The sequence below is a fragment of the Panthera onca genome, chromosome D1 (genome assembly GCF_046562875.1).
Source record: "Panthera onca isolate mPanOnc1 chromosome D1, mPanOnc1 haplotype 2, whole genome shotgun sequence".
NCBI lineage: Eukaryota > Metazoa > Chordata > Mammalia > Carnivora > Felidae > Panthera > Panthera onca.
In genome coordinates, this window is record NC_138348.1 from 12,369,484 (window position 1) to 12,382,925 (window position 13,442).

Sequence of the window (13,442 nt, forward strand, 5' to 3'; positions counted from 1 at the left end):
GTGCAATGTGACGATTTCACGCACACACATGCTGTGAAATGTTTCCCACAAGGAAGCTAGTTAACACATCCTTCCTCTCACATAATTACCATCTTGTTATTGTTGTTTTTATGGCATGAACACTTAAGATCTATTCTCGTGGCAACTTTCATGTAGAGTCACCACGCTATTCATCGGATCCAGAATTTACTCATCTTACGTTGGAAGGTTTGTACTCTTTGACCAACATCCTCCCTATTTCCCCAACCCCCAGCCCCTGGTAACCATCAATCTACTCTCTCTTTCTGTGAGTTTGACTGTTTAGATTCCACATAGAAGCAAGATCATACAGTACTTGTCTTTCTCCGTCTGACTTTCACTTAGCATAATAATACCCTTTAGGTCTGTCCATGTTGTTACAAAAAGCGAGATTTTCTTTTTTATGGCTGAATAATATGTTCCTGCATGTGCAGGAACATGGCCTCGTGTTTTCTGTATCCATCCATCTGCCCATAGACATTTAAGTTGTTTCCATGTTTTGGCTTTTGTGAATAATGCTGCGATAAATATGGAAATGCAGATATCTCTTAAATATCCTGATTTCATTTCATTTTCTTTGGAAAAAATACCCAGAAGTGGGATCGTTGGATCACATGGTAGTTCTATTTTTCATTTTTTGAGGACCCTCCCTACTGTTTTCCATTGTGATTGTACCAGTTTACATTCCCACCAACAGTGCACAAAGATTCCCTTTCCTCCACAACCTTGCCAACATTTGTTATCTCTTGCCTTCAAGCAAGAGATCTCTTCTCATTCTAGCAAGTGTGAGGCAATATCTCATTGTAGTTTTGATTTGCATTTCCCTCATAGTTGGTGATGCTGGGAATCACTGTGTACCTGCTGTCCATCTGTATGTTCTCTTCAGGTCCTCTACCCATTTTTAGTTGAATTGTTTGTTTTATTGCTATTGAGTTGTATGAGTTCTTTATATATTTTGGATACTAATCCCTTATCAGGCACATGGTTTACAAATATTTTCTCCCATTCATAGGTCGCCTTTTCATTTCGCTGATCATTTCATTTGCTGTGCAGAAGCTTTTCAGTTTGACGTAGGCTCACTTGTTGATTTTGCCTGTTGCATTTGCTTCTTCTGGTGTCAGAAAGCCCTGCCTGCTGTCATGCACTCTTGTGGCTACCAAGTCCCTCCATGGGCATGGGCACAGTAGTGGAGGCTGGTGACAAGAGTCAGGCTATGAGCGTGTAAGTGCACATACAGAGGGCCTAGCCTCGAGCATACGCATGACAGTGAGGGTCAGCTGCGGGGGTCTAAGCTGGAGTGTTGCACTCACACTGCCACGGAGACCTGGGTTGGCCTCTGGTACAAAGCGGGCAGGGGTACAGAAGTGGGAGGGACTCAGGAGGCTGGCATCTGCACGCACAAAAATCCATGTGGTGAAAACCAGTGGAATCTGCATGGGACCCACGACTGTGCTGGCCATTTGGTTTCTTCAGTGGTGAAAGCTTCTGGGTTCCTTGGCAGAGCTGGTCGCTGGGAACCATGGTCGCTTTCACTGTGTAGCTCAACTGTAGCCCCTGCTCATGTTCCTGGTTCATAGCTGGCTCTGGAAGGTGTAACACTGAGTGGGTCCTCTGTGCATTGCCCTGAAAGGCTGAGGACACTGCTCATTCACCCCACTCCCCCATTTCTTGGGCGGGGGGGGGGGGGGTTCCCTCTTAGCACTGACCAGTGCCGGCCTGGGGGATGGAATGATGCAGGCAGAATGAAGCTGTTTTTCTTTCCTTATCTGTGGGATTATTCTCAGGGTTTTTTGTTTGTTTGGTTGTTTGTTTTTGTCTTTTGTCTTTTGTCTTGTTTTGTTTCATTTTGGTTTTTTGCTCCGGTGTTGCTGAAGTCTTTCAAGCGGATTCATGAGCTATCCCAGGGATGTTTTGTTTATAGATAGCTGCCTAATTATCGATCTTTGTGGGGTCCCCTAAAATGCCATGCTGGTGACATCACTGTTTGATAATCTAAATGATAAGAAGAATATAGCACTTTGGTCTCTTGATGTATTGAGTTAAATGGAACCATTCAAAGTTTGACAGTCTGCTTTCTTCATCTTTTCCATATCATTTTTGGTAGATTGAGGCCAAAGTATTACAGCTGAAACTTATTCCAAAACCCAGTGCTTAAACAAAATACACTTAGAAGCTGAATGGGATAAAAAAAAAAAAAAAAGACTCCATATTACCAACTGGATTTTATTATTCAGGGTTCTCTAGAGATACAGAACCAAAAGGAGATATATATATATATATATATATATATATATATATATATATATATTTTTTTTTTTTTTTTTTTTTTTTTTTTAGTTTTTTTTAGTTTTATTTATTTCTTTGGTGGGGGAGCACATGAGTGAGGAAGGGGCAGGGAGAGAGAGAATCTCAGGATTTGCAGTCCATGCCAAGCCTGATATGGGGCTCGATCTCATGACCAGGACTTCATGATCATGACCTGAGCCAAAATCAGGAGTCAGATGCTTAATCGACTGAGCCATCCAGGAGCCCCTTTATGGAGATTCTTTTAAGCCACTTCAGGGTGGTTCGTGGTAGTGAAAATATCACCACAATCTATATTAAAAATTTGTTAAAAGAGTTGATCTTATGTTAAGTATTTTTTATCACAAAACAATAATAATCAAGAGGGTGGTAGAAAACTTTCAGAGGAGATCGATCTGTTTATGGCATTGGACATTTATTGTAAGGAACTGGCTCACACAGATTCTTGTATGGAAGCTGAAACAGTCCAGGAGATTCAGGAAGACAGTGGTGCAATTCGGTCCGAAGCCTGAGAACCAGGGAAGCCGATGGTGTGGATTTCCCTCCAAGTGCACCTCAGGCAGACAGAGTAGGAGGAGTGAATTCTCCCTTCCTCTGCCTATTGCTCTATTCAAGCCTTCAGTGGATTGGGTCATGTTCACCTCTATAGGGGGAGGGCAACTTGCGTCACTGGATCCACTGATTCAAATGCAAATATCATCCGGAAGCATCTTCACAGATACACCAAAAATAACGTTTGGCCAAGTATCTGGGCGCTCTCTAACTCAGCCAAAACTGACACAGAAAATCAACCAGAGGATTCTATTTTCTGACAGATTATCATAAAGTCTGTTTTCAAAGTGAGACCTATCAAGAACGAGACAAAGATGTCCACTCTTGCCACTTTTATTCAATATAGTACTGGAAGTCCTAGCCCAGGCAAGAAAAAAGAAATACTAGGCCTCCAGACTGGTAAAGAAGAAATAAAGCTGTCACTAATTACAAGTGACATGCTACTGTACAGAGAAAACCCTAAAGACCCCCTCGCCCCCCACAACACACACTTAACGTGGTGAGCTTTGAGTAATGCATAGAACTGTCGAATCACTGTGTTATACACCTGAAACTAATATAACGCTGTATGTCAACTAAACTTCAATACTAAAAATAAAAAATAAAAAGGAGACCTGTCAATGATATAAGCAAAAACTCTTGGTACCGAGCTCAACACACATTAGGTGATTTACAGACGTTTTCACTCATTGATTAAATTATGCAAGTGGAAATTCACCACAAAGGCCATTTCTTTCCGTGCCTTCGCACATTAATCGGAAAGCAATCCCCTAAAACACACTAAAACCTCATTTTATTTTTGTCCACTTGGTGCACCCCTGAAGTAGTTGTATGTACATCAAATACTGTACCTGCATCAAAGGTCATTCATTTATAGGCAGTTTGTGGCCACTCATCAAGTAGAAGGTGGGAGGAATCTTGGAAGCCCCACCACCACCACCAAAATAGCACAGTCACTGTCTAGCATTTTCCCCATTTATATACCTTTTTTAAATGTTTATTTATTTTTGAGAGAGAGAGAGCACGAGGGTGGGAGGGGCAGAGAGAGAGAGAGACAGACAGAGGACCTGAAGCAGGCTCTGTGCTGACAGCAGAGAGCCCGACAGGGGGCTTGAACTCACAAACTGTGAGATCATGACCTGAGCCAAAGTCAGACACTTAATCAACTGAGCCACCCAGGCGCCCTGCATTTATATATGTTTTTTTAAGTTAAAGGCTTTTCCTGACTTTATGCATGTAAGAAACCCTGCAAGGAGTGATTTCTTCAGCCTACTGAAACAACCTGGCACACAGTAGGAGTTAATGAAAATGTGTTCTCCCCTTGAAAGGGAGAAGTTGATGGCCATTTCGAGGTATATCTAAGGAAAGCTGCATGCAGAGAAGGAAAAGTGTACCAGTGAAAAAGTAGATGCCTCCAAAAGTGTATTTCCCAAATTTCACCATTTTCTAAGAATCAGTGCTATACCAACATCATGGTCATGCACCTGTGAGCTTTCGCTGCTTTTATATGTATTTTATTTTATTTTATTTTATTTTATTTTATTTTATTTTAATTTTAGAGAGAGAGCATGCGCAAGCAGGGGAGAGGGACAGGGAGAGAGAGAGAATCTTAAGCAGGCTCTGCGCTCAGCATGGAGCCGACGCGAGGCTCGATCCTATGATCTGGGATCATGAGCTGAGCCGACATCAAGAGTCAGACGCTCAACCAACTGAGCCACCCAGGTGCCCTGCCCTTGTACATATTTTAGAACAAAGCACACAGTATTGTGCGGAAATCAAACCGCATATCCCAGAATGCACCATTGGTTGCCTCTTAGACGAAATGGGTATGCTTCCTTCCATCCCCCCACAGCCATCACACTGCAGCCAAAGAGATCTTTTTAAATTTTTTTTAATGTTTATTTATTTTTGAGACAAAGAAAGACAGAGCATGAATGGGGGAGGGTCAGAGAGAGAGGGAGACACAGAATCGGAAGCAGGCTCCAGGCTCCAAGCTGTCAGCACAGAGCCCGACACGGGGCTCAAACTCACGGACCATGAGATCATGACCTGAGCCGAAGTCGTACGCTTGAACCACTGAGCCACCCAGGCGCCCCAAAGAGATCTTCTTAAAATTCAGACAGGACTTCGGGCGCCTGGATGGCTCAGTTGGTTGGGCATCTGACTTTGGCTCAGGTCATGATCTCACCATTTGTGGGTTCGAGCCCCGTGTCGGGCTCTGTGCTTGACAGCTCGGAGCCTGGAGCCTGCTTCCGATTCTGCGTCTCCCTCTCTCTCTGCCCTTCCCCTGCTCATGCTCTGTTTCTCTCTGTCACAAAAATAAATAAAAACATTTTTTAAAAATTCAGACAGGGGGCGCCTGGGTGGCTCAGTCGGTTAAGCGGCCGACTTCGGCTCAGGTCATGATCTCACAGTCTGTGAGTTCAAGCCCCGCATCGGGCTCTGTGCTGACAGCTCAGAGCCCAGAGCCCGTTTCAGATTCTGTGTCTCCCTCTCTCTCTGACCCTCCCCTGTTCATGCTCTGTCTCTCTCTGTCTCAAAAATAAATAAACGTTAAAAAAATTCAGACAGGACCATTTCAAGCCTTGCTCTTGCAGTAAAGTCCAGAAGTCCCCAAGCGAGCCTGCGAGGCTCTCCGTGACCCAGTTGCTCCTGAATTCTCCAGCTGCGTGTCACACTCAGCCCCTGTCCTTATGCTGCAGCCACTCTGGCTTCCCTCAGCTCCTCAGCCCATGACTATGACAGGCTTCCCACTAAGCCTCAGCATCAATGTCAGTTCCTCAGGGAAGCCTTTGCTGACCACACCAAACTAGGTCAGAACCCGACTGTACAGTATAACAATATCCTGTATTGCTTTTTTTCCACTTTCCAAAGCCATATGAAAAACTAAATTAACTGTAATGGTTTACATATGTCTATGCGGCAAGTTCTAATCCCCATGAAGGAAGAACTACGTCTATCTTATTTGTTTCTGTATTCCTGAACCTAGTATTATGGCTGATACATAGTAGTCCGTAAATATTTGCTGCATTGATGAGTAGGATTGTGGAATCTCTATGGAGACATTTGCCAGATAATGTTTCTAGCCAAAGGAGAGCATTAAAAAGTGGCAGTCAGATTCATGGTTATCTGCCTTCTGACAATAAAGTAAAAGTCCTACCAATGATGGAGGTACATAGTGGTTTTCATTAATGGAAACTAGAAACTAGCTTGAGATGTTCTTTGAACAATCCTTCAGAAACAAAATAGAGTTTCTGACCTTTGGTGATCAAGAAGTATTTCAGAAGTTATATGTGGGGCTCAGTTCAGCTCCACATCAGATCAAATTACTTCCAATAATTAATGCAAACATTACATCTTTTATTCTACATACTTTTATTCTACAGTATCTCTGTCCTCTGTGCTATCTTGGGAAGTGGGCGAACATATTCTAGGTAAACATTTCCCAGTTTACATCTCCTTTCCCCTCTATTTTTCCTTCCTCTCTTTAACTGCTTGTATTTTTTATGACAAACACCTAAATTGGACATGATTGAATGTTGGGACAAGGTTTCTTTGGTCAAGGCTGATTTCCACCCTGCTACCCACAAGCAAAGAATGTAACTACCCTCACCATGCAAACAAGAAGCCATGGTTTTATAATTATTCAAGTGCAAAAGTTAGCTTGGCAGCTTGAATTTTTTGAACTCAAGTAGCTGAGAAAACACTCAGCAATACCCAGGACAGGTGAGAAAGTCAATTTTCAATTTTATAGCATGTTATTATTTATAAAGCCCTTTGGCATTCCATCTCTCTTCATCCTGGCTTTAATCATAGCAAGGCAGGAATTTTTACTGATGTGAAAACTGGGGCAGAGAATTTCTGACTGAAGGTCATAGAGCTAATAAAGAAATTGCTGGTACCCAAAGCTACATATTTTTTTTTTTTTGCCTCAATATGTCTTTGTCATTGTGAAATCTAGTTCATGTGTTAAAGAGAGAAGCCCAAAGGATGATTTGCAGGAGCTTCTGAATTCATGGAGCTCAAGTCTTACTGTACTTGGGAAACCTTTATCCTGTTGAGAGTTTTCTTCAGAGCCTCCTTCACTTCCTTGTTTCTCAAGCTGTAGATCATTGGGTTCAGCATAGGGATGACCACCGTGTAAAATACTGACACAATCTTATCCTCCCCAAGCGATGTGCCCATGTTACCTTTCAGGTATATGAACATGAGCGTCCCAAAGAAAAGAGCCACTGCAGTCATGTGAGAAACACAGGTGGAGAAAGTCTTGGCTTTGCCACCTGCTGTACGAATCTTCAGAATAGCATGAATGATAAAAAAGTAGGATATAAGAATCACTGAAATGCTGGTCGTAATGACCAAGAAAGCTAAGAGGTAGATGAGCCGTTCCCGTGGCTTGGTCTCACTACAGGCAAGCTTCAGCAGGGGTGGGAGGTCACAAAAAAAGAAGTCCACGTGGTTGGACTTACAGAAGGAGATTGAAAAGGTGCACCCAGTGCGGATCACAGCGTTGACCATGGCACCAGCGTATGCCCCAGCCACCAGCCCTAGGCAGGTCTGTGGTGTCATGGCAGTGGCATAGAAGAGGGGGTTGCACACAGCCATATAGCGGTCATAGGCCATCACAGCCAAAAGGAAACATTCGGTGCTGGCACAGAGTGTAAAGAAGAAGAACTGGGTGGCACAGCGTTCGTAAGTGATGGCCATCTTACGGGTACCCAAGGTCTCAAGCAACTGAGGGACAATGACAGAAGAGTAGCAAATGTCCAGGAAGGAAAGGTGGCGGAGGAAGAAGTACATGGGAGTTTGGAGACGAAGGTCTCTCTGAATCAACACTATCATGCCCAGGTTGCCCCCCACGGTGACGAAATATAGGACCAGAAACACAAAGAAGAGACCCATTTGCAGCCCTGCCGACAGCTGTAATGCCATTAGAATGAATTCTGTCACCACAGTGTCATTCTCTGCCATGAATCCCAGGTCATCCACTGAAATAAAAAAAATAAAATCTCATTAAAGACAAACTAAGGTGATCGATTTGATCACTCTCAGCAACGGTCATGATTTTTTAGGTTTGTAAAGCACTTTACATTTTTTGCAAACTTTACTTCATTTGATATTTTGGAAATCCTTCGAAGCATATATTGTGCCTCCCACTTTTGAGAGAAGAATATGAGGGCCAAAGAGGTGAAGTGACCAGTTCGTTATTTCACAGCAGACAGGCAAAGCTGGAGCTAGAACTCAGTTCCTTAGACCTTTCCAAACTTCTGACAGGTTCCAAATTGGAAACCCTCATCAGCTTCACAACAGAGCTAGAAAGCACCACTTTGTTGGGGAAATCCTAGTGGTATAGTACTAAGTACATGGGCTTTGAAATCAGACCTAGGTTCAAATCCCTCGAGACCTTGGGCAAGTTCATGCATGTATCTGAATATCAGTCTTCTTGTTGGTGTCATAGGCATTTCAATGCCAAGGTTACTGTCGTGAAGAACATAACTGATGTACCGTTCCTAGCACATGGTCTGACTCACACGCTTAGAAGTATTTTTTCCAAACTCTACAATAGCAGAGTAACATCCTCCTAGGTTCGTGGACATTTTGGCATCTTCTTATCTCCCAGTCCACAGCCCCCTGGAGTCTCAGTATCAACCGTATCTCTTTTTGTGGTTGTTTTTGAGGTGCACGTGAACACAACGGGACGGGCTGCAAGAAGCGAGCCTTGAAGAACAAGGTCTGTTAGAACCTCTGCCACCTGTTGCCCACCAAGTCGCTTTGTCCTCTCTGTTCCTGCCAAGCAGCATGGCCTGGTTTCCAAATTCTCCTCTTATTCCAAAGGACCTGTCCCATTTTTTTAAATGCCAGATCATTATCAATCAATGAGATGCTTCAATCGAGCCATTCCAGAATTAGCCTGCCCAGCTCATTAAGAGACAAAGGCATCACACTGGGTTTAGAATTCTAATACAGTTAGAGTTCTTGCCAAGTATTGGACAATCTTGTCTCTGTACCTTTGGATGCAGATGATCTGGGGTAATGGGAATACTGAATGCAGACTTCAAAGGTAGTTATTTTTGTCTTCCTTCCATCCTTGAAATAAAAACTGAATTTGAGAGAGATCTCATAGGATTTCAGATAAATAAGAAAATGAAACTTTGATCAATGTTTGACAAAAGCTGATCTATGGATGAAATAAAGGTCAGCATCTGGTGTTTTTCCTCTGCTGAATTCCTGACAATGTGACTATTTAGGAGGGTTTTTTTTTCCCTTACAGCCCAATCTAATCTTGACCTTCAGCCAAAACAATGATTTGCTGTGTTCTAAAAGTAATTCACCCAACTCATCTTGACCAAAGGGGAAAACAGAGAGAGAGAGACAGACTATACTCATTTATTTATTCCATGAGAATCTACTGAGAACTGAGAATGGCAAGCATTCTTCTGGTTGCTCAGAACAACACAGACAAAGATCTTTGCCCTTCTAGAGCATTCTAGCAGAGAGCCAGTCATATGCAATATAGTTTTTAAAAAAAGAAGAAGTATATTTTCTACCATGATAGATGATGACAAGTGCTGTTACACACACACACACACACACACACGCACCGTGTGGGGAATTGGGAGAGTCAAAGTAAAGAAGGGAGTATTAAACAGGACCATTAGAAGGTTCATTAGAGGGGCGCCTGGGTGGCTCAGTCGGTTAAGCATCTGACTTTTGATTTTGGCTCAGGTCATGATCTCATAGTTTGTGAGATCGATCCCCATGTTGAGCTCCACGCTGAGCGTGAAGTCTGCTTGGGATTTTCTCTCTCTCTCTTTCTCTCTCTCTCTCTGCCCCTCCCACACTCATACTCATTCTCTCTCTCAGAATAAATAAATAAACATTTTTAAAAGAAGTTTCAGGGTGCCTGGGTGGCACGTTCGGTTAAGCATCTGACTCTTGATTTCAGCTCAGGTCATGATCTCATGGTTCTTGAGTTCGAGCCCCACATCAGTCTCTGTGCTGACAGCACAGAGCCTGCTTGGGATTTTCTGTCTGCCTCTCTTCTGCCTCTCTCTCTCTCTCTCTCTCTCTCTCTCTCTCTCTCTTTCTCTCAAAAATAAATAAATAAACATTTAAAAAAAGAAGTTTCATTGGAAAGGTGGCATTTTAGTAGAAATGCTAGGGATCAGTTAACTATTCACACTTACTTGCACACTTTCATCCACAAAGAGTAGAAAATGGAGAAACAAATCATCTCCATGGGACAACCTCACTCCCAGTACAAAATAATATGGAGTTTTTCAGGTCCTTATGAGACATTTTCAAGACAGCTTTGTTCAGAAGTGTCTACTTCCTAATATGGAGAGGAGCTCCTGAGGTATCAGAGTCCCGAGGATCAGCCTGTGATTGCTGCATAAAAAACCAGTATGGAAGGCCCTCAAAAAATTACAAATGGAATTACCATATGGTCCACTAATTCCACTACTGGGTATTTACCCCTCAAAAAAGGAAAACACTAATTCAAAAAGATACACACACCCCTATGTTTCTGGCAGCATTATTTACAATAGCCAAGATATGGAAGCAACCCAGGTGTCCATCCATAGATGAATAAATAAAGAAGATATGGTATATGTACATAATATATATACGTGTGTGTGTGTATTATGTGTGTGTGTATATATATATATACATATATATATAAATAAGACCTTATTTTTTAAATTAATTCTGTGTGTGTGTGTATGTGTGTGTGTGTGTGTGTGTGTGTATACGTATATACATACATATATATATATACACACACACACACACACAATTAATTTAAAAAATAAGGTCTTGGGACACCTAGGTGGCTCAGCCAGTTAAGTGTCAGACTTTGGCTCAGGTCATGATTTCATGGTTTGTGGGTTCGAACCCCATGTCGGGCTCTGTGCTGACAGCTCAGAGCCTGGAGCCTGCTTCAGATTCTGTGTTTCCCTCTCTCTCTGCCCCTCCCCCACTTGTGCTCCCTCTCTCTCTCTCTCTCAATAAATATTTTTAAAATAAGATTACCATTTGCAACAACATAGATGGACCTAGAGTATATTATGCTGAGTAAAAAAAGTTAGAGAAAGACAAATACCATATGATTTCACAAATCCCATGTGATTTTACTCTTGAATTCCGAATTTGAAATTAAGATATAAGACACACGAACAAACAAAGACAAAAAAGAGACCAAAAAAAAACCCAAACAGACTCTTAAATACAGAGAACAAACCAGAAGGGAGGTGAAGGGGAGATGGGTGAAATGGAAGGGAGTAATGACACTTAATGTGATGAGCACTGAGTAATGTATAGAATTGTTGAATCATTATATTGTACATTTGGAACTAACATAACACTGTATGTTAATTATACTTCAGTAAAAAAATAAACAAAAATTTATTTAAAAGATAAGACTGGAGGGGCACCTGGGTGGCTCAGTGGGTTAAGCGTCCGACTCTTGGTCTCGACTCAGGTCATGATCTCACGGTTTCACGAGTTCCAGACCCACGTCGGGCTGTGCTCTGACATTGCGGAGCCTGCTTGGGGTTCTCTCTCTCCCTCTCTCTCTCTGCCCCTCTCCCACTTGCACTGTCTGTCTCTCTAAAAATAAATAAATAAAACTTTAAAAAATAATAAGGCTGCAATCCCAAAAGTACAGCATAGTGGCTAAGAAAATGGGCCCTAAAGACAGAGCTTATTCCCAACTCAGACTCAGTCATTTCTATTTGTGAGACCTTGAGCAAGGTACTTGACCTCGAGAAGCCCATCCTGAACATCTATGCAATAACAATCACAGCACTGCTGTGTTCTGAGAAGTAAAAGAGATAATTCAGGGAAACACATGCACTGTTCCTAGTATGGAGTAAATACTCAATACATGTGACTGTTACAAAAATGATTTGGGGTTGTTCTGTGGTTCAGAAACGTCATTTATCCACCCCCCCTTGTATCACTGAGTAAAATGAGGCACAAGGTGACTAAACCAACGTTCCCAAGGCCACATAGGTAATAAATGGCACCAGGACTTCTGATTTCAAGTTCATTGTGCTTCTACTAACCGACGCAGGGCTCATCACCAGGAGCCAGGCTGTGGTCCAGTTTTGGGCAGCCTGAGCTGGGGGGGGGGGGGGGTGGGGCACAGGTCAGGAGACCCACTTCATTCTGCCACCACCCTAATCGATCCCCCCTGGATGACGGGAGCTATTTTCCTTGGAGGGAGAAGTTCATGGTTGGGGAGAGGCAGTTGAGTAGGATCAACCCGAGAGAGTATCTATAGCAGAAAGGCTGGGAACTGCATCTAGAGCTTGAATTCAAGTCCAGTTTCTGCCACCGATGCACTGTGTAAGCCTGAGCCGTTACCTTCCCGTCTCTGGATCTCAGTGCTGTGTCCTCCTCTGGAACGTGATGGTCTCACTTCTCTTAAAAGCCTCTTAAAAGTCTTAAAAGTGAGATGGGAATGCAATCTGGTGCAGCCGCTCTGGAAAACAGTATGGAGGTTCCTCAAAAAACTAAAAATAGAACTACCCTATGACCCAGCAATAGCACTACTAGGCATTTATCCATGGGATACAGGGGTGCTGTTTCGAAGGGACACATGCACCCCCATGTTTATAGCAGCACTATCCACAATAGCCAAAGGATGGAAAGAGCCCACATGTCCATCGATGGATGAATGGATAAAGAAGATGTGGGATATCTATACAATGGAGTATTACTCAGCAATCAAGAAGAATGAAATCTTGCCATTTGCAACTACGTGGATGGAACTAGAGGGCAATACGCTGAGCAAAATTAGTCAGTCAGAGAAAGACAAATATCATATGCTTCACTCATATGAGGACTTGAAGAGACAAAACAGATGAACATAAGGGAAGGGAAGCAAAAAGAATATAAAAACAGGGAGGGGGACAAAACAGAAGAGACTCATAAATATGGAGAACAAACTGAGGGTTTCTGGAGGGGGTGTGGGACGGGAGGATGGGCTAAATGGGTAAAGGGGCATCAAGGAATCTACTCCTGAAATCATTGTTGCACTGTATGCTAACTCATTTGGATGCAAATTTTAAAAAACAAAAAATAAAAATAAAAATTTAAAAAGTCCAGTGAGAGATGGAAAGAGCACACACTGATAATAATATGACTAATGGCAGAAAGCCCCCACTGTGTGCTGAATACTGTTTCAGGTGCTTTACATAAACCGCCTCATTTACTTCCCACAATGCCCCACCCCAGGACATGTCATCATTGTCCCAACTGATGGACCAGAAAACAGAGGGAGGCCTAATGTGGTTGAGCTGAACCACTACACCGAGATTTGAACCACATCTGTCTGTCTCCCAGGCGTGTCCCCAACCACTATTTGCTCATGCGTATGGGCATAATGAGTTATCATGTAAGGGACACCATTTCTATGCCCAGAGTTTTTTAGCAGCTTACCTAAATTACCTACTACGCCTGGGCCAGGAGGAAAAGTAACATAAGTTAGATGAAGATTTTGGAAAATTGTTTCAATCCCGAGTCAGTGACACTGCACATGTCCCCCCTTCTGTGGTATCACC

The 13,442-nt window shown here is 42.8% G+C and overlaps 1 protein-coding gene across 1 annotated transcript; it reads right to left on the reverse strand.

Moving 5' to 3' along the window:
- Positions 1–6,903: 6,903 nt before the first annotated feature.
- LOC132662553 (olfactory receptor 9I1-like) lies at positions 6,904–7,845 on the reverse strand. Its single transcript, XM_060608010.3, has one exon. It carries the CDS (start codon positions 7,843–7,845, stop codon positions 6,904–6,906), a length of 942 nt encoding a protein of 313 aa, XP_060463993.3.
- Positions 7,846–13,442: the final 5,597 nt, after the last annotated feature.

Excerpts from the sequence above, each read along its gene's own strand:
- LOC132662553 (XM_060608010.3), bottom strand. The coding sequence starts at position 7,845 with ATGGCAGAGAATGACACTGTGGTGACAGAATTCATTCTAATGGCATTA.